This window comes from Macaca thibetana, chromosome 20 (genome assembly GCF_024542745.1).
Source record: "Macaca thibetana thibetana isolate TM-01 chromosome 20, ASM2454274v1, whole genome shotgun sequence".
Lineage (NCBI taxonomy): Eukaryota > Metazoa > Chordata > Mammalia > Primates > Cercopithecidae > Macaca > Macaca thibetana.
The window spans coordinates 46,348,275-46,368,694 of record NC_065597.1 but is presented as its reverse complement, the minus strand read 5'-3'; the positions used below and the strand labels follow the sequence as shown (position 1 = coordinate 46,368,694).

Below are 20,420 nucleotides of genomic sequence, written 5' to 3'. Positions count from 1 at the left end.
TGGTCTTGGGTGGTGTATTAATCTGTTCTCCCACTGCTGATAAAGACACACCCAATACTGGGTAATTTACAAAAGAAAGAGGTTTAATGGATTTACAGTTCCACATGGTTGGGGAGGCCTCACAATCACAGTGGAGGGTGAGGAGGAGCAAGTCACGTCTTACATGGATGGCAGCAGGCAAAAAGAGAGGGAGCTTGTGCAGATAAACTCCCCTTTATAAAACCATCAGATCTCATGAGACTTACTCATTGTCACAAGATTAGCACAGGAAAGACCCACCCCCATGATTCAATTACCTCCAGACAGGTCCCTCCCACAACATATGGGAATTCAAGATGAGATTTGGGTGGGGACACAGCCAAACCGTATCATTCCACCCCTGGCCTCTCCCAAATCTCATGTCCTCACATTTCAAAGCACAATCATGCCTTCCCAATAGTCCCCCAAAGTCCTAGCAGATTTCAGCATTAACTCAAATGTCCACAGACCAAAGTCTCATCTGAGACAAGGCAAGTCCCTTCTGCCAGTGAGCTTGTAAAATCAAAAGCAAGTTGGTTACTTCCTAGATACATTGAGGGTACAGGCATTGGGTAGCCATTTCAAATGGGAGAAATTGGCCAAAACAAAAGGGGTGTAAGCCCCATGCAAGTCCAAAATCCAGTGGGGCAGTCAAATCTTAAAGCTCCCAAATGATCTCCTTTGACTGCATGTCTCACATCCACGCTGATGCAAGAGGTGGGCTCCCATGGCCTTGGGCAGCTCTGCCCCTGTGGCTTTACAGAGTATAGCCACCCTTCTGGCCACTTTCATGGGCTGGCATTGAGTGTCTACAGCTTTTTCAGGTGTCCAGTGAAAGCTGTCAGTGCATCTAGCATTCTGGGGTCCGGAGGACAGTGGCCCTCTTCTCACAGCTCCACTAGGCTGTGCCCAAGTAGGGACTCTGTGTGGGGGCTCCAACCCCACATTTCCCTTCTGCACTGCCCTAGCAGAAGTCCTCCCTGAGGGCCCTGCCCTTGCAGCAGACTTCTGCTTGGGCATCCAGGCGTTTCTATACATCCTCTGAAATCTGGACGGGGATTCCCAAACCCCAGTCCTTGATTTCTGTACACTCACAGACTCAACACCACGTGGAAGCTGCCAAGGCTTGGGGCTTGCACCCTCTGAAGCTACAGCCTGAGCTCTGTGTTGGCCCCTTTCAGCCACTGCTGGAGCGGCTGGGACCAGGGCACCAAGTCCCTAGGCTGCACACAGCATAGGGACCCTGGGCCTGGCCCAGGAAACCACTTTTTCCTTCTAGGCCTCTGGGCCTGTGATGGGAGGGGCTGCCGTGAAGACCTCTGACATGCCCTGGAGACATTTTCCGTATCATCTTGGTGATTAACATTCGGCTCCTCGTTGCTTATGGAAATATCTGCAGCTGGCTTGAATTTCTTCTCAGAAAATGGAATTTTCTTTTCTATTGCATTGTTAGGCTGCAAATTTTCTGAACTTTTATGGTCTGCTTCTCTTATAAAACTGAATACCTTTAGCAGCACCCAAGTCACCTAGGTTACAGAGCTGCTTTAAGATTCACAATGAGACTAATGTTAGCAGGTATGCCTTTGTGGGCACAGATGTGTGTGCCTTCAGGGAGGTCTCAGGTTGATCATAACTGTTCCTGAACTGTGGTTGCATGCAGCTGGAACCAGATTACAGTGCCACTTCAGGTCCACATTCAGATCATTGCTGATGGTCCTATATATAGAACCACAGACAGATATTTTTCCTTGAGAATCTCTGTGTAGGCAGGACTTTTTTTCCAGACCATTGGTGAGAGGTGAAGAAGGTGAGTTTTGCCTGATTCATGTGTCACAGACAGGATCAAATTCTGCATGTATGTCACCTAAGACTTAGGTGGGAATAAGTTGTCCTTGGTTCTTGGCAGATGGTGACAGTGACAGGGCAAAGGCCAAGTGGGTTATAGCTAAGTCTACAGTGGGATGTGGCAAGTTTTGTTCTGTAGCCAGGACCATGATCAGCAAGCCTACCACTTGGCCAAGGGCAGTGTCTAAGGTTGACCAGCAAGGTCACATTTTTCAAGAGTAGTGATTCTCTCTTCCATGTCTTCCTTTTGGGCCATGGCTTTATGGACATCTTCTAGCAATTTGGGGTTCATTTCTTCAGATTTGATGAAATATTTTCTAGATTTGATGAAAATCTTTTCAGATCCTCTTCCAGCTCTGTCACATGACTGGAAAGGGCAGCCAGGTGTTCTTTCATTTGGCTCTGCTCCCTTGACTGTTTATGATTTCTTGGACCTCAATTACTTTAGCAAGGTCTTCCTCATAGCTTAAAGAACCATCATAAGATCTCTTTCCATTCTGTTTGGTGTATTTTCTTGTTCATGGTTTATGTTTAGCACTCCACCTGTTAGTGTTTTTTTTTTCTGACTATTCTGTTCTTTAAGAATCATTAGCTCTTTGTGACACCTAATTCTTCTAACAAACTACATCTCTCAAGTGCTACTCATAATCGTTCTCTCATCTTTTCATCCAGAGCTTTGTGCTGTTCAGATAATGACTTCAGTGCTTTCAGCACTTCAGCTTCACTGGACATGCCTGCTTGAGACTGCACTTTGTTTCTTCACCACTGTCATCCTAAGATACCGCTTATGTTTGGAGACAGGGCATTCCAAATGCTCTAATAGCACCCTGGTGGTGTTCCTTTCTGCTTTCATTTTTCAGCAGTTCCTTCTTTCCTTTCAAGGAGCTGTTCCCTGCCTACATTGACTTCTTTAGTAAGTGCCGTGAACTCCTGTGGAGGTGGAGTGGTGAGCTGTCTCTGCAAGGAATCTCTTTCATGACCAACCTTTTGTAATTTCCCCTGCATTGGTGCCAGCATTTCTGGAATCTCTCTCAGTGTGTCAAGAAGACAGCCTCTTTCTTCTAGCATGGAGACCATCAACTGTTCAAAATATGAATCTGCATCTGGCTGTGAAGGGGAGCTGGACCCATGGCTCCCACTTCCTCCCAGGGGGCCTTCTGTTTGCTGATGGACGACATCACCTCTCATATCATCTTGCTTGCCATGGGAGTGGGCGAGGAGGCTCTGCAGTGTCTAGCAGGTGGGTGCGAGCTCTGGGTGAGTTCGGGAGCTGATGAAGGCAGCCTGCGGCCAGACATTGGTAGACAAAGTATTTGCTTTTCTACATATGGTTTATTTCACTTAACGTGAGATTCTCCAAGTCCATCCATGTTGTTTCAAATGACAGGATTTTATTATTTTTTAATGGCTGAAAAGTATTTAATAATATGTATGTACAGTGCAGTTTCATTATCCATTTATCTGTTGCTGTACACTTGAATTGGTTTTATATCCTGGCTATTATAAATAGTGCTGCAGTAAACATGGGAATGCAGATATCTTTGTCAAACTTGATATTCTTTCTTTGGGGATGTATACCCAGTAGTGGAATTGCTAGATCGTATGGTACCTCTATGTTTGATTTTTTGAGGAATCTTCATATGATTTTCTGTAGTGCCTATACTAATTTATAATTCCACCAGCAGTGTTTATGCATTCCTTTTCTTCACCTCCTCACCAATACATTTTTGTTAATGTTTTTTCTTTTTGATTATATCTATTGTAACTGGAGTGAGGGGGTCCCATTTGGCTTGGATTTGTGTTTCCTGTGTGATCAATGATTTTGAGCATTTTTTATGTACCTGTTGGCCATTTGTATTTCTTCTTTTGAGAATGTCTAGTAAGGTCTTCCTCACATTTTAAAATTCGGTTATATGTTTGTATTATCTTGAAATTTTAAAGCTTCTTACATGATCTAGATATTAACACCTTTTCATATGTGTAGTTTGCAAATATTTTCTCATATTGTTTAGGTTGTCTTTTCACTCTGTTAGTATTTTCGTTTTGTATTTAAACTCTTTTTGGTTGGATGTAATTATATTTGTTTTTTCTTTTGCTATCTGTGCTTTTGAAGTCTTTATTTTTAAGAGACATGGTCTCACTCTGTCACCCAGGTTAGAGTGAAGTAGCATGATCATAGCTTACTGCAGGCTTGATTTCCTGGGCTCAAGTGATCCTCCTGTCTCATCCACTTGAGTAGGTTGACTATAGACATGTGCCACCACACCCAGCTAATCTAAAACCTTTTTTTTTTTTTTTTTTTTTTTTTTGAGGCGGAGTCTTCACTCTTTCACCCAGGCTGGAGTGCAGTGGCACCATCTCGGCTCACTGCAAGCTCCGCCTCCCGGGTTCGCGCCATTCTCCTGCCTCAGCCTCCGGAGTAGCTGGGACTACAGGCGCCCGCCACCGCGCCCGGCTAATTTTTTGTATTTTTAGTAGAGACGGGGTTTCACCGTGTTAACCAGGATGGTCTCGATCTACTGACCTCGTGATCCGCCCGCCTCGGCCTCCCAAAGTGCAGGGATTACAGGCGTGAGCCACCGCGCCCGGCCCTAAAACATTTTTTTTTGTAGGAACAGGATCTCACTATGTGGCCCAGGATGCCCTCAAACTCCTGACCTCAAATGATTCTCCCACCTTGGCGTTCCAAAGTATTGGGATTACAGACATGAGCCACTGCAACTGGCCATGCTTTTGAAGTCTTATTTGAAAAATATTTTCCAAGTCTGTTGTAAAGCATTTGCCCTATGTTTTTATCTAATAGTTTCATAGTTTGGGCCGATTACATTTAATTCTTTAATCCAGTTTGAGTTGATTTTTTGGTATATGGTGAGTGGTAGGGGTATAGTCTGATTTTTCTGCATATGGATATTCAATTTTTCCTGCATCATTTATTGAGGAAACTGTCTTTTCCCCAAAGTGTATTCTTGGCACCTTTGAAAATCAGTTTGCTTTAGATGCATTAATGCATTTTTTGGCTCAGCAGGCATATTGGTCTATATGTCTGTTTTGGTGCCAGTACAATACTGTTTAGCTTACTATAGCTTTGTCGTAAATTTTGACGTAAGGTATTGTATTGTCTGCAGATGTATTCTTTTTGCTTAGGATTGTTTTGGCTATTCAGGGTCCCTTTGTAGTTCCACATACATTTAGAATTTTTTTTTTTCTGTTTCTATGAAGAATGCTGGTGACTTTTTGATCAGAGTTGCATTAAATCCATAGATCATTTGGGATAGTATGGCCATTTTAATTATATCTTTTCAATCTATGAACACAAGGTATCTTTTCATTTATTCACATGTATTTTATTTTTTCTTCCATGCTTTGTAGTTTTAGTGTAGGAATATTTCATCTTCTTAGTTAAGTTCATTGCTAGGTATCTTAATTTTAGTACTTAGTAGATGTCTTTTACATCTAAATTGGAAACAAGGAAGTTAAATGGTTCCTGTTGGAGACAAAACCTGAACACAACATCAAAGACCAAAAAGAAAAAACCAGAAACAAAACTGTTAGGACTAAATAAATTCATTAAAGTTGCAGGATATGAAATTTCATAATTCCATTCACAATAGCTACAAAAAGGAAGTCAGTTCATTTAAAGTTCATGTTTGTATATGGTACCAAGTGAGGTCAAACTTTATTCTTTCCCTTGCAAATTTCTAGTATTTCTAACATTCTTTGGTGAGGAGACTGTTCTTTCCTCATTGTGTGTTCTTAGAACTCTTGTTGAAGGTAAATTTACTATATACATGAGGATTTATGGGCTCTCTAATCTTTACATCATCTATAATACTTGTCTGTCTTTATTCAAGTACCACACTGTTTTGATTACTATAGCTTTGTAATGTGTTTTAAAATCAGAAAGTAGATGTCTCTTTTTCCCCCCCGAGATTGTTTGACTATTTCTGATTTCTTGAAGTTCTATAGATATTTTGAATATTTTAATACTTCTGCAAAGAGATGGATTGGTATTTTGATAGAGAGTACATTGAATCTGTAAATCACCTTGGATAGTATTGACATCTTAGGAATATTGAGTCTTCAAATTCTTAAACAAGAATGTGTTTGAGACTTTGTTTAATTTCTACATATTTGTAGACTTGCCAGTTTTCTTTTCATTTTTAACTTCAAGCTTTATTCTGTTGTAGTCAAAAATAATACTTTGTGTGATTTCCATCTGTTTAAATTTGTTAAGACATTTATGGCTTAAAAAGTTGTCTATCTGGAATAAGGTGCCATATGTGATTAAAGATATTGTGTATTATGCTGTTGTTGGGTGAAAAGTTATGTATATGTGTTAAGTCTAATTGTCTTTAGTGTTCAAGTCGTCTGTTTCCTTATTGATCTTCTTTCTGTTTTTGGTTTTCATTTTTGCAACACTGAAAGTGGAGTATGGAAGTCTTCTACTATTATTGTGCTGTTAGCTACTTGCTTCAATTCTGTGAAAGGTCACAATGTTTATATGGGAGCTGTGACATTAGGTGCATATATGCTAAAGCTTGTTACAGCTTTCTGGTCAGTGGACACTATTATTATTATATAATGCCCTTTGTTGTATTTTGTGACAGTTTTTGATGTAATGTGTATTTTGTCTGATAGTATTTTACTTTGCGTTTAATTTCTTTTTTCCATGCTTTCATGTTCAGCCCATGTGTGTTTTTATATCTAAAGTGGGTCTTCTATTGAAAGCATAGAGTTGGATCTTGTTTATTGAATTTCAGCCAAATTTTGTCTTGTGAGTGATTTAATTTTTTTAATATACAAAGTAATTACTGAAGGGGAATGACATTGCTTTTTGTTTGTTTTTTTGTTTTAGATCTTGTAGCTTTTTTGTTCCTGTTTTCCTCTTGCTGTCTTCCTTGGTGTTTTATTGATTTTTTTTATAGTGTCATATTTTGATTCCTTTCTCATTTCTTTTTGTGTATCTACTATAGGTATTTTTGTGGTTACCATAGATATTACACAAAACATCTTAAAATTATTAACAATTTGTATTAACCTGATAACTTTAGTAGCATACAAAAATCCTGCCTCTTTATGTTCCCTTATTGTATTTCGTTGAGGTCACAAATTATATCCTTTTGTATTGTGGATCCATTAACAGAGATTTACAGTTATTTTTAAGTGTTGTCTTTTCACACATATAGGCTCAAAATAAAGGGATGGTGGAAGATCTACCAAGCAAATGGAAAGCAAAAAAAAGCAGGGGTTGCAATCCTGGTCTCTGATAAAACAGACTTTAAACCAACAAAGGTCAAAAGAGACAAAGAAGGCCATTACATAATGGTAAAGGGATCAATTCAACAAGAATAGCTAACTATCCTAAATATATATGCACCCAATATAGTAGCACCCAGATTCAAAAAGCAAATTCTTAGAGACCCACAAAGAGACTTAGACTCCCACACAATAATAATGGGAGACTTTAACACCCCACTGTCAATATTAGATCAACGAGACAGAAAATTAAGGATATTTAGGACCTGAACTCAGCTCTGCACCAAGCGGACCTAATCTGAAGATGGCTATCTTCAGAACTCTCCAACCCAAATCAACAGAATATACATTCTTCTCAGCACCACACTGCACTTATTCTAAAGTTGACCACATAATTGGAAGTAAAACACTCTTCAGCAAATGTAAAAGAACAGAAATCACAACAAACTGTCTCTCAGACTACAGTGCAATCAAATTAGCACTCAGGATTAAGAATCTCAAAACTGCACAACTACATGGAAACTGAACAACCTGCTCCTGAATGACTACTGGGTAAATAACCAAATGAAGGCAGAAATAAAGATGTTCTTTGAAACCAATGAGAACAAATACACAACATACCAGAATCTCTGGGACACATTTAAAGCAGTGTGTAGGTGGAAATGTATAGCACTGAGTGCCCACAAGAGAAAGCAGGGGAGATCTAAAGTCGACACCCTAATATCACAATTTAAAAACCAAGAGAAGCAAGAGGAAAAAATCTTAAAATTACACAGTGAAAGTAAATTGTGAGAGATATGCCTAACTGTGGTGTTTAGGAACAGGAAGTCTACATACCTGTATGTATTTCAAAGTTAACAGGCTCTCGAATGCCTAGTTATTGGTTATACAGATTGCATAATGCCACTCAATATTTTTATTTAAAATACTTTATAAGCATATTAATTTAAAATGATGAGTGTATTTTCTAATAATCTAGATTGTAATACAAAACAAAAATGAATCAAAAAGTAAATTGCAATTAGGACTTCTAAATTATCTTTTTAGAAATTAATCTACCCGCCAATTGCATTTTAATTGGGCCCTTGGTGTCATCCATGTGTGTGTGTGTGTGTGTGTGTGTGTGTGTGTATATGTATATGTATATATGTATATGTTTATATATATATGTATATGTATATGTTTATATGTATATGTATATATGTATATGTTTATATGTATATGTATATTTGTATATGTTTATATATGTGTATATATATAAACTGTGTAGGTATGTAGTGTTTTCATTTCCACAAGATACTGAAAATTTTGTGTCATCTTTGTGTCCTATATTTCCATGTAATTAATAATACAGAATTGTATCAGATAAATTTAAAAAATATTAAAAAGAGAGCCATACAAACAGTCACACACACAAGAAAGTGTGTGTCTTTTCAAATGTATAGCAGAATTAAAAGTATTCTATATACTATTATTACAATAATACCAAATACTTTGTGTATATTATTACCTTAACCAGAAAACTTTATATTGTTACATGATTTTTTGTTCCTCCCTACCATCATTTTATTTTTCAATGTAAAGAACTGACTCCTTTAGCATTTCTTGTATGACAGGTCTAATGGATATAAATTCATTTAGCTTTTATTAAGAATTTTTTATTTCTTTTCTTTTTTTTTTAAGCGGAGTCTTGCTCTGCTGCCCAGGCTGGAGTGCAGTGGTGCGATCTTGGCTCACTGCAAGCTGCGCCTCCCAGGTTCACGCCATTCTCCTGCCTCAGCCTCCCAAGTAGCTGGGACTACAGGCACCTGCCACCACTCCTGGCTATTTTTTTATAATTTTAGTAGAGACGGGGTTACACTGCGTTAGCCGGGATGGTCTCGATCTCCTGACCTCGTGGTCCGCCCGTCTTGGCCTCCCAAAGTGCTGGGATTACAGGCGTGAGTCACTGCGCCTGGCCCCAAGAATTCTTTATTTCTAATTCATTTTTAAAGTATAGTTTGGGCAGATGTAGTGTTCATAGTAGGTAGTTGTCAATTTTTCATCACTTTCAATATATCATCCTGCCATCTTCTGGCTTGTGAGATTTTTTGCTGAGACATCTGTTGATCATTTTATGAGTGGCCTTGTACCTGCCAAGTCATCTTTTTCTTTCTGACTTCAAGATTCTCTTTGTCACTTTTGAATTTCTGATTATAATGTCTCATGTGAGTCTCTTTGTGTTGCTTCCAGAGTTGGTTGAACTTTAAATTTTAGGCCATTTTCTCCATCAAGTTTGGAAAATTCTTAGTCATTATTATTTCAAATAAGTTTTCTGCTCTTTTTCAGTCTAGAATTCTCATGAGTATATTACCTACTTGATAGTATCCCATAGGTTTACTAGGCTGTGTTTTTCTTCTTTTTTTTGTCCTGTTTGGCTTCCTGACTCTAAAATTTCAAATGACCTGTTATCAAGCATGCTGGGGATTTTTTGCCTGTTACATCAGGTCTGCAGTAGACCTCATCTAGTGAATCTTTAAATTTAGTTTTTATTTTTTACCTCCACACTTTGCGTTTTTATAGTTTTAATCTCTTTGTTCATTTTCATCATCCATTTTCTCTTTTAGTTTAGTTGTGTTCTCCTTTAGTTGAGGGAACATTTTTAATACAGATATTTTAGCCAGTTTTGTGGCTCATGCCTGTAATCCCAACTACTTTGGAGGTTGAAGTCGGAGGATCGTTTGAGGCCAGGAGTTTGAGACCTGCCTGAGCAATATTGTGAGACCCCGTGTCTATAAAAAATAATAAGTACACTAGGTGTGATGGTGCATGCCTGTAGTTTTAGGTACTCAGGAAGCTGAGGCAGGAGAATCAGTTAACTTCAGAAATTTATGCCTGCAGTGAGCTGTGATTGTGCCACTGCTCCCTAGTCTGGGTGTTTTTTGAGAAATGTCCCTTCAAATCTTTTGCCCATTTTTGATTGGATTATTAGATAGTTTCTTATAGAGTTGTTTGAGCTCCTTAAATATTCTGGTTATTGATTCTTTGTCAGATGGGTAGTTTGTGAATATTTTCTCCCATTCTGTGGGTTGTTTCTTCACTTTATTGATTATTTCCTTTGCTGTCCAGGTGCTTTTTAACTTGACATGATCCCATATATCCATTTTTGCTTTGGTTCCCTGTGCTTTAGTACATTACTTAAGAAATTTTTACACAAACCAGTGTCCTGGAGAGTTTCCCCAGTGTTTTCTTGTAGTAGTTTCATAGTTTGAAGTCTTAAAGTCCTTAATCCATTCTGATTTGATTTTTGTATATAGTGAGAGATAGGGGTCTAGTTTCTGTTTTTAATGAATAGCTTGTCTTCATGTATATGGATATCCAGGTTTTTTAGCACCAGTTATTGAAAAAAACTGTCCTTTCTCTAGCGTATGTTCTTAACATCTTTGTTAAAAACGAGTCCACTCAAGGTGTCTGGAGTTGTTTTTGGGTTCTCTATTCTGTTGCATTGGTCTGTGTGTCTGTTTTTATGCCAGTACCATGCCATTTTGATTACTACAGCTCTTGAGTGTAATGTGAAGTCAGGTAATGTGACTCCTTAAGTTTTGTTCTTTTAGCTTAGGATAGCTTTGCTATTCTGTGTCTTTTGTGGTTCCATATATATTTTAGGATTGTTTTTTCTATTTCTGTGAAGAATGTCATTAGTATTTTGATAGGGATTGTATTGAATCTGTAGATTGTTTTGAGTAGTATGGATATTTTAACAATATTGATTCTTCCAATCCATTGACATGGGATATTTTTTGTGTGTGTGTGTCTTCTTCTGTACTTTTCTTTTCTTTTTTTTTTTTTTTTTTTTTTTTTTTTTTTTGAGATGGTATTTTCCTCTTGTCGCCCAGCCTGGAGTGCAGTGGCGTGATCTCGGCTCACTGCAACCTCTGCCTCCTGGGTTCAAGCCATTCTCCTGCCGTAGCCTCCCAGGTAGCTGGGACTCCAGGCATGCACCACCGGGCCTGGCTAATTTTTTGTATTTTTAGTCGAGATGGGGTTTCACCATGTTGGCTATGCTGGTCTCAAACGCCTGACCTCAAGTGATCTGCCCACCTCGGCCTCCCAAGGTGCTGGGATTACAGGCATAAGCCACTGTACCCGGCCATCCTCTTCAATTTCTTTCATTCATGTTTTATAGTTTTCATTGTACAGATCTTTCACTTCTTTGGTTAAGTTTATGTCTAGGTATTTACTTTTATTTGTGGCTACTGTAAATTGAATTACTTTCTAATCTGTTTTTTCAGATTCTCTGTTGGCATATAGAAATGCTTGATGTTTGTATGTTCATTTTATATTCTGCAACTTTATCAGTTCTTATCGTTTTTTGTTGGAGTCTTTAGATTTTTCTAAATGTGTAAGAGTATACCACCTGCAAACAAGGATAATTTGATGACTTCCTTTCCAATTTGGATGCCATTTAGGTTTTTTCTCTTGTTTTACTGCTGCTGTAGCTAGCACTCCCAGTACTATGTTGAATAACAGTGGTGAAAGTGGGCATCCTTGTTATGTTCCAGATCTTAGAGAAAAGTCTTTCAGATTTTTTCCCTCCATTCAGGATGATACTAGCTGTGGATCTGTCATATATGGTTTTTATTATTTTGAGGCATGTTCTTTCTATACCCAGCTTTTTGAGGGTTTTTATTATCAAAGGGTGTTAAATTTTATTAAATGCTTTTTTCAGCAGCAGTTGAAATGATCATATGATTTCATCCTTCATTCTGTCGATATGATGTATCATATTGATTGATTGCATATGATGACTCATTCTTGCATACCTGGGATAAATCCCACTTTGTCATAATGAACAATCTTTTAATGTGTTGTTGAGTTCTGTTTGCTAATATTTTGTTATTTTTACATGAATAACATGTAAAATAGATATTGGCCTACAGTTTTCATCTTTTGATGTATCTTTTTCTGATTTGGGTATTATGGTAATACTTCAAAGAATGAATTTGGAAGTATTCCTTCCTCCTCTGTTTTGGAAGTTTTTGAGTAGGGCTGGTATTAGATCTTTAAATGTTTGGTAGAATTTAGTGATGAAGCCATCAGGTCCTGGGCTTTTCTTTACTGGGAGACTATTATGGATTTGAACTTGTTACTTCTTATTGGTCTGTTCATGTTTTGGATTTCTTCCTTGTTTAATCTTGGTAGGTTGTATATATCTGGGAACGTATCCATTTTTGCTAGATTTTCCAATTAGTTGGCATACAGTTGTTAATAATAGCCACTAATAATCTTTTGAATTTCTGCAGTATCAGTTATAATGTCTCCTTTTTCATCTCTGATTTTATGTGGGTCTTTGTTTTTCTTAGTCAAGGTAAAGGTTTGTAATTTTTATTTATCTGCTTAAAAAATTAACTTTTCATTTCATTGATTTTTTTGCATTTTTTATTTCAATTTTATTTATTTCTGCTGTGATCTTTATTATAATTTTTGTTTTGTTTTGCCATTTTTTAGTTCTTTAAGATGCAACATTAGGTTATTTGATTTTTTTTGTTTTTTGATGTAAGTACATATATCTATACATTTCTCACTCAATACTGCTTTTGCTGTATCCCATAGGTTTGGTATGTGTTTTTTCATTATTTGTTTGAAGAAATTTTTCAGTTTCCTTCTTAATTTCTTTATTGATCCAATTTTCATTCAGAAGCATATTGTTTAATTTACATTTGTATGGTTTCCAAAATTTTTGTTACTGATTTCTAGTTATATTCCATTGTGGGCAGAGATGTTTGATATTATTTCACTTTTCTGAATGTTTTAAGACTTGTTTTGTAACTTAAAATGTTGTGTATCTGAAAATTATGTGCTGAGAAGAATGTGTGTTCTATAGCCATTAGATAAAATGTTCTGCAAATATTTATTAGGTATATTTGGTTTATAGTATAGATTAAGTCTGATGTTTCTTTTATGATTTTCTGTCTGTAAGATGTGTACAATGCTGAAAGTGGTGTGTTAAAGTCTCAATTATTGTATTGGGGCCTTTCTCTTTAATAGACTTTGCTTTATGTGTCTCAGTGCTTTAGTGTAGGGTACATGGATATTTAAAATTGTTATATTCTCTGACTGAATTGATCCCTTTATCATAAAATGACCTTTGTTCTGTCTTCACAGATTTTGTCTTGAAATACATTTTATCTGATATAAGTATAGCTACTTTAGTTCTTTTTTTTGGTTTCATTGGCATGGAACATTTTTCCATTCCTTTATTTTTCAGTCTATGTGTATCTTTATAGATGAAGTGTATTTCTCGTAGGCAGCAGATCACTGGGTCTTCCTTTTTCTTTTTTTCACCCATTCTGTGTTATTTAATTGGAGTTTTAGTGCATTTCCTTTCAGTGTTATTTTGTATGTGTTTACTCCTGCCGTTTCGTTATTTGTTTTCTGGTTGTTTTTGTATCTTCTCTTTATTTTGTCCTTCCTTCCTCTCTTCATTTAGTGAACATGATTTTTCTTGGTGGTATGATTTAATTTCTTGCTTTTTGGTTTCTGTATCTGTTGTATTTTTTTTTATTTGAGGTTACCATGAGACTTACAAATACTATCTTATAACCTATTTTTTTAGCTGTTGACAGCTTCACACTGATTGCCTCAATGAACAAATAAGCAACAAGAAAACTAGTAAAAACTCTACCCTTTAACTTTGTTTCCCCATTTTTAAACTTATTGTTGGTTCTCCTTATGTCTTACTGTACTATCTATGTCTTGAAACCTTGTTCTAGTTGTATTGAGTCATCATTGAGTATTTCTACTTGAGTATTTTACACACCACAATTACCATATTATAATTATAATATTCAGTTTTTCTCTGTGCTGTTACCAGTGAGTTCTGTACCTTCAGATGACTTCTTATTGTTGATTAACATTCTCTTCTTACAGATGGAAGAGAATGCCCCTTAGTATTACTTGTAAGACAGGTCTGGTTTTAATGAAACCTCTCAGTGTTTGTCTGGGAAGGTCATTTTTTTCTCCTTCATGGTTAGGAAATATTTTCACGTGATACACTATTCTAGCATAAAAGTTTTGCTCCTTCAGCACTTTAAATATGTCTTGCTACTCTCTCCTGGCCTGTAAGGTTTCCACTGAAAATCTGCTGTCAGACATACTGGAGTTTCATTGTATGCTGTTTCTTTTTTCTTGGTGCTTTTAGGATCCTTTATTCTTAATTTTTTGAAGTTTGATTATTAAATGTCTTGATGAAATCATCTTTGGGTTCAATCTACTTTGTGTTCTGTAACCTGATTGTACTTGGATATTGATATCTTTATAGATTAGGGAAGTTCTCTGATCGTATTCCTTGAGTAAACTTTCTACCCCTTTCTCTTTCTCTCTTTAAGGCTAATAACTCTTAGCTTTACCCTTCTCAGGCTGTTTTCTAAATCATGTAGGCATGCTTCATTCTTTTTTGTCTTCTCTACATATTCTCAAATTGCCTATGTTCAAGCTCAATAATTTTTCTTCTGCCTTATCAATTTTGCTATTAAGAGACTCTGATGCATTCTTCAGTCTGCCAATTGCATTTTTTAACTTCAATTTCTGCTTGATTCCTTTTAATCATTTCAATCTTTTTGTTCAATTTACCTGCTAGAATCTGAATTCCTTCTCTATTTTATCTTGAATTTATTTCCTCAACACAACTGTTTTGAATTATCTGTCTGAAAAGTTACTTACTTTGTTTCTCCAGGATTGGTCTCTTATGCCTTATTCAGTTTGTTAGGCCATATTTTACTGGATGGTCTTAATGTGTAGATGTTCATCTGTGTCTGGGCATTGAAGAGTTAGGCATTTATTGTAGCCTTCACAGTTTGGGTTTTATGTCCACCCTTGTTGGGAAGGCTTTCCAGAATTTGAAAGTACTTGGATCTCAAACTCAATATTGTTCTTCTTGCAGACTCATAGAGGTACCATGTTGTTGGTCTTGGTTAAAATCGGTGAATTATCTGAATTACCAAGCACAGAGACTCTTGTTCTGTTCCCTTAGTTTCTTCCAGACAAATGGAATTTCTCTATGCTGAGCTACCTGGAGCTGGGGTGGGATGACACAAGCTTCCCTCTTACCGCCACCACTGGGACTGTGCTAATTTAGACCTGAAGTGAGCACAGCACTGGGTCTCACCCAAGGCCCAGTGTAATTACTGCCTGGCTACTACCTAAGTTTACTCAAGACCTTAGGCCTCTACAATCAGCAGGTGGTAACCAGCCAGGTATGTGTCTCCTCAGGGCAGTGAGTTCTTTTGGCCCCAGGTAGGTCCAGAGATATTGTGTGGGAGCCAGGTACTGAAGTCAGAAGCCTTGTTTATCTCGTGTTCTATTCTACTGCAGCTAAGCTGGCATTCAAATCACAAGACAACATCCTTCCCTCTCCTCCCTCCCCTTTCTGCAGGCAGAGGAGCCTCATATTGTATCTGCCACCACCACCAGCTCACAGGGGTTTTCACTGGGCTATCACTGATGTTTACTCAACACCCAAGCACTCTTCAGTTAGCTTGTGATGACTGCTTCCACATCTGGGACTTACTCTTTGGTGCAGGGCAGGTCCAGAAATGTTGACTAAGGGACCCTAAGAGTATGCTTGGTGCTCTACCCCACTGTGGCCAAGCTGGTACCTCAGGTGCAAGACAGAATCCCATTTACTTTTTCCTCTGCTTTGCTCAAACAGAAGGTGTCTTTCACTATACCCATCATAGTGGGAGATGTTCTGGGTCACACCTGACGCCAGAACATCTCAGAGTCCAGTGTTCATGATGTGTTATTGGGGTACCACTGTTGGTTATTCAGAGACCAGCAGCTCCTAAGTCAGAAGGTGATGAATCCTGCCAGGTCTCTGCTGTGATAGGGCAGCACTGGGTTCATTGTAGTCCTCTAGTCACTGTGCTCTCCGTCTCCCAAATTAACAGATTTCTCCCCGCCATGCAGATGCTGCTGAGGGGCAAGGGCAGGTGGCACAAACACTCCCTTTTCTCCACTGTTGGTGTCTTAGTAGTTCACATGCCACTTTATTGTTGTAAAGTTATTGTAGTAAAGTTTGTATATCAATTGAGAAAACAGGGCCTCAGGTTTTTCACTCAACTGTTGTATTCTCAACTTAGCATAATTTTGTGTATTAGATTTGTAAAATATATGTATCTGAATCTAGTAATTGGAATTCTTAAAATTTTTATATCTTTCAGATGTGTTTTCGCATTATAACAAGGACCTGTTGACAGAGCAATGCACAGAAGCTTCATTCCAAAAAGTGGTATCAAGGAGACACAGGAACTGTCATCTTGAGAATTTACATTTAAGAAAAAGGTGGAAAAGGGAGGAGTGTGATGGGCACAATGGATGTTATGATGAAAAGACTTTTAAATATGATCAATTTGATGAGTCCTCTGTTGAAAGTTTGTTTCACCAACAAATACTTTCTTCTTGTGCCAAAAGCTATAACTTTGATCAATATAGGAAGGTCTTTACTCATTCATCATTGTTTAATCAACAAGAGGAAATAGATATTTGGGGAAAACATCACATACATGATAAAACTTCAGAGTTATTTAGGCAGGTCTCTACTCTAAGTAGGTACCGAGATGTTTTTATTGGAGAGAAAAATTATCATTGCAATAATTCTGAAAAAACCTTGAACCAAAGCTCAAGCCCTAAAAATCATCAGGAAAATTGCTTTCTAGAAAAACAATGCAAATGTAAAGAATTTGAGAAAGTCTTTCTTCAGAGTATGCATGGGCAAGAGAAGCAAGAACAGTCTTACAAATGTAATAAATGTGTAGAAGTTTGTGCCCAGTCATTAAAACATATTCAACATCAGACCATCCATATCAGAGAAAACTCATATAGATGTAATAAATATGATAAAGACCTTAGTCAGTCATCAAATCTTAGAAAGCAGATAATCCATAATGAAGAGAAACCATACAAATGTGAAAAATGTGGGGATAGCTTTAACCATAGTTTGCACCTTACTCAACATCAGATCATTCCTACCGAAGAGAAACCTTATAAATGGAAAGAATGTGGCAAAGTCTTTAACCTTAACTGTAGTTTATACCTTACCAAACAGCAGCAAATTGATACTGGAGAAAACCTTTACAAATGTAAAGCATGTAGCAAATCTTTTACTCGTTCCTCCAATCTTATTGTGCATCAGAGAATTCACACTGGAGAGAAACCATACAAATGTAAAGAATGTGGCAAAGCCTTTCGCTGTAGTTCATACCTTACTAAACATAAGCGAATTCATACTGGAGAGAAACCTTATAAATGTAAAGAATGTGGAAAAGCTTTTAACCGTAGTTCATGCCTTACTCAACATCAGACAACTCATACGGGAGAAAAACTTTACAAATGTAAAGTATGTAGCAAATCTTATGCTCGTTCTTCAAATCTTATTATGCATCAGAGAGTTCATACTGGAGAGAAGCCTTATAAATGTAAAGAATGTGGCAAAGTCTTTAGCCGTAGTTCTTGCCTTACTCAACATCGGAAAATTCATACTGGAGAGAATCTTTACAAATGTAAGGTATGTGCCAAACCTTTTACTTGTTTCTCAAATCTTATTGTGCATGAGAGAATTCATACTGGAGAGAAACCCTATAAATGTAAAGAATGCGGCAAAGCCTTTCCTTATAGTTCACACCTTATTCGACATCATCGAATTCATACTGGAGAAAAACCATATAAATGTAAAGCATGTAGCAAATCTTTTAGTGACTCCTCAGGTCTTACTGTGCATCGGCGAACTCATACTGGAGAGAAACCCTATACATGTAAAGAATGTGGCAAAGCCTTTAGTTATAGTTCAGATGTTATTCAGCATCAGAGAATTCATACTGGCCAGAGACCCTACAAATGTGAAGAATGTGGCAAAGCCTTCAACTATAGGTCATACCTCACTACACATCAGAGAAGTCATACTGGAGAGAGACCCTACAAATGTGAAGAATGTGGGAAAGCCTTCAACTCTAGGTCATACCTCACTACACATCGGAGAAGTCATACTGGAGAGAGACCCTACAAATGTGATGAATGTGGTAAAGCCTTCAGCTATAGGTCATACCTCACTACACATCGGAGAAGTCATAGTGGAGAGAGACCCTACAAATGCGAAGAATGTGGCAAAGCCTTTAACTCTAGGTCATACCTCATTACACATCAGAGAAGTCATACTAGAGAAAAACTTTGAAAATGTAAAACATGGAGCAGATTTTTACTTGTTATCCATGTCTTATTGTGCATCAGATAATTTATATGGGAGTGAAACCCTACAGATGTTAAGAATGTGGCATAACTTTTAACCATTTTTCAAGCTTTACACAACAGCAGAGAATATAAACTGAAAAAAATCCATACAAATATTAAAAATGTGGCAAATTATTTAAACTGTGCTCAACCCTTACTCAAGGTAACCCATACTAGAGAAACACTATAGATGTAAAAATGTGAAAAGCTTTATTCAAAATATCAAACTTATGAGTCACCTAGGGGTTCATAGAAAAAGAAAGTTTGTAGATGCAATAAATGTGAGGAAGTATTTAATAAAAAATGAAGTCTAAATGTGCCAGAATTTATGTGAGAAAGGACTAAAGCACAGACACTTTCAGCCTTTATACTAAATAAATTTATACAGAATCTAAAGGCAAAATAATTAGATAATTTATTTGCTTATATGTTTTAAAGTAGCAAGAACATTGATGTTTTGACAGGTATATTTCATAGATACTTCGTTTGTATTTACAGTATTTGAGGTTTTTGAAGAGCAAATATTATTTATATAATTCAGCTTTCAAATCTGTTGCTGCTTTTCCTTAATCCATGGTGTTCATGTGAAAATATATGTTCTGTTTTTTTTTTTCTGCATCAGAGCAATGTGAGGTCCTTCTAAGTTAGGTGAAAATAATTAATATCAACATTTTTCATGGAAGTTTAATGCCAAATGTAAAACACATGAGGAAAATTTTAAAAAATATGCTCTTTGTGTTTGAATAAAGTAGTAATGCATGTAAACATATACGTGTTTAGAGCATTTTTCTATATTAAAGTAAGAGGGATATTCTGGATTTTTGAAATTACTTCACCAATTCCTCCATAAGTTAAAAAAAAAAAAAAGAGAGAGACTTCATTTAAAGCAGAGGTCCCCAGTCCCAGGCTGTAAACCGGTTACTGGTCTGTGGCCAGTTAGAAACTCAGCTGCACAGCAGGACATGAGTGGTGGGTGAGCAAGCATTACCACATGAGCTCTGCCACCTCTCAGCTGAGTGGTGGCATTAGATTTTCGTAAACCCTATTGTGAATTGTGCATGTGAGGGATCTAGATTGTGTGCTCCTTAGGAGACTCCAACTAATGCCTGATGATCTGAGGCAGAACATTTTCATCTCAAAACCATCTCTCTCCTTGCCAGTTTGTAGAAAAATTGTCTTCCACAAAACCAGTCCCTGGTGCCAAAAAGGTTAGGACCACTGAGTTGAAGTACTGACATATCTTTAAAACAGAATAAAGTAGGAGTCTTTAGTATTATTTGATGTGATAGAAGACATAGTGAAAGAGTTGAGTATTTGATGTGAAGAGAATAACATCTTCACCTATATCAGAGAAATGTGAAGATAATTCCTATCAACATTCACTAAATAATTAGCCTCACTTAAAAAAAAACCGTAGCAAACAGAACTGCAGGATTAGTATATTGGAAAAAAGGAATGTTTCTTGAGTACTTGTAACTGTATTTTGACCAGGAAGAATATAGTGGATTTTAAAATGGTTTAGACTATGGGTGAACTTAATTTCTTTTATTAAAATTAGTTGGTTTTTCATATTTTAACACTGATGTACAATGAATGAAATGTTGTACTGACACCAGTGTTAAACTATTCTATCTTATCTAAGATTGTGGTTAACAGATGGAAATAATATACTATGGGTTAACAGTGAACTGTCTTCCCTAATATTCCTTTTGTTGGAGGACTTAAACTTTCAATAATTTAGAGAATAGTTTTCTCATAGTGACTGTCTTGATAATGATTAGATAAGGCAGGTAAGACTGAAAGGCCACAACTTAGCAGCAAATGTTTTACATTCACTTGAGAGCCAGTTTGTAAGTAGTTCACAAAAAGATGTTGGGTTAAAGCAGTGGTTTGAATTAATTGCATAGCATTCATATAACATAATGCAACTCAGCCATACAAAGAAACAAAGAACTAAAGCTCACGCCCTATATGAATCTCATACACCTACTAAGTGAAAAAAGCTAGACATAAAATTGTGTTTTGTGTATTTATGTGTT

The 20,420-nt window shown here is 37.0% G+C and overlaps 1 protein-coding gene across 5 annotated transcripts in view; it reads left to right on the top strand.

Moving 5' to 3' along the window:
* Positions 1-19,148, top strand: part of ZNF267 (zinc finger protein 267) — a 136,815-nt gene extending 117,667 nt beyond the window's left edge. For all 5 annotated transcript variants that reach the window (XM_050773470.1, XM_050773472.1, XM_050773473.1 and 2 more), the window contains one exon: positions 16,320-19,148. In XM_050773470.1, the coding sequence (XP_050629427.1) occupies positions 16,320-18,325 (2,006 nt within the window). In that variant the 3' untranslated portion in view covers positions 18,326-19,148. The remainder of the gene's footprint in view (positions 1-16,319) is intronic.
* The last annotated feature ends 1,272 nt before the right edge of the window (positions 19,149-20,420 follow it).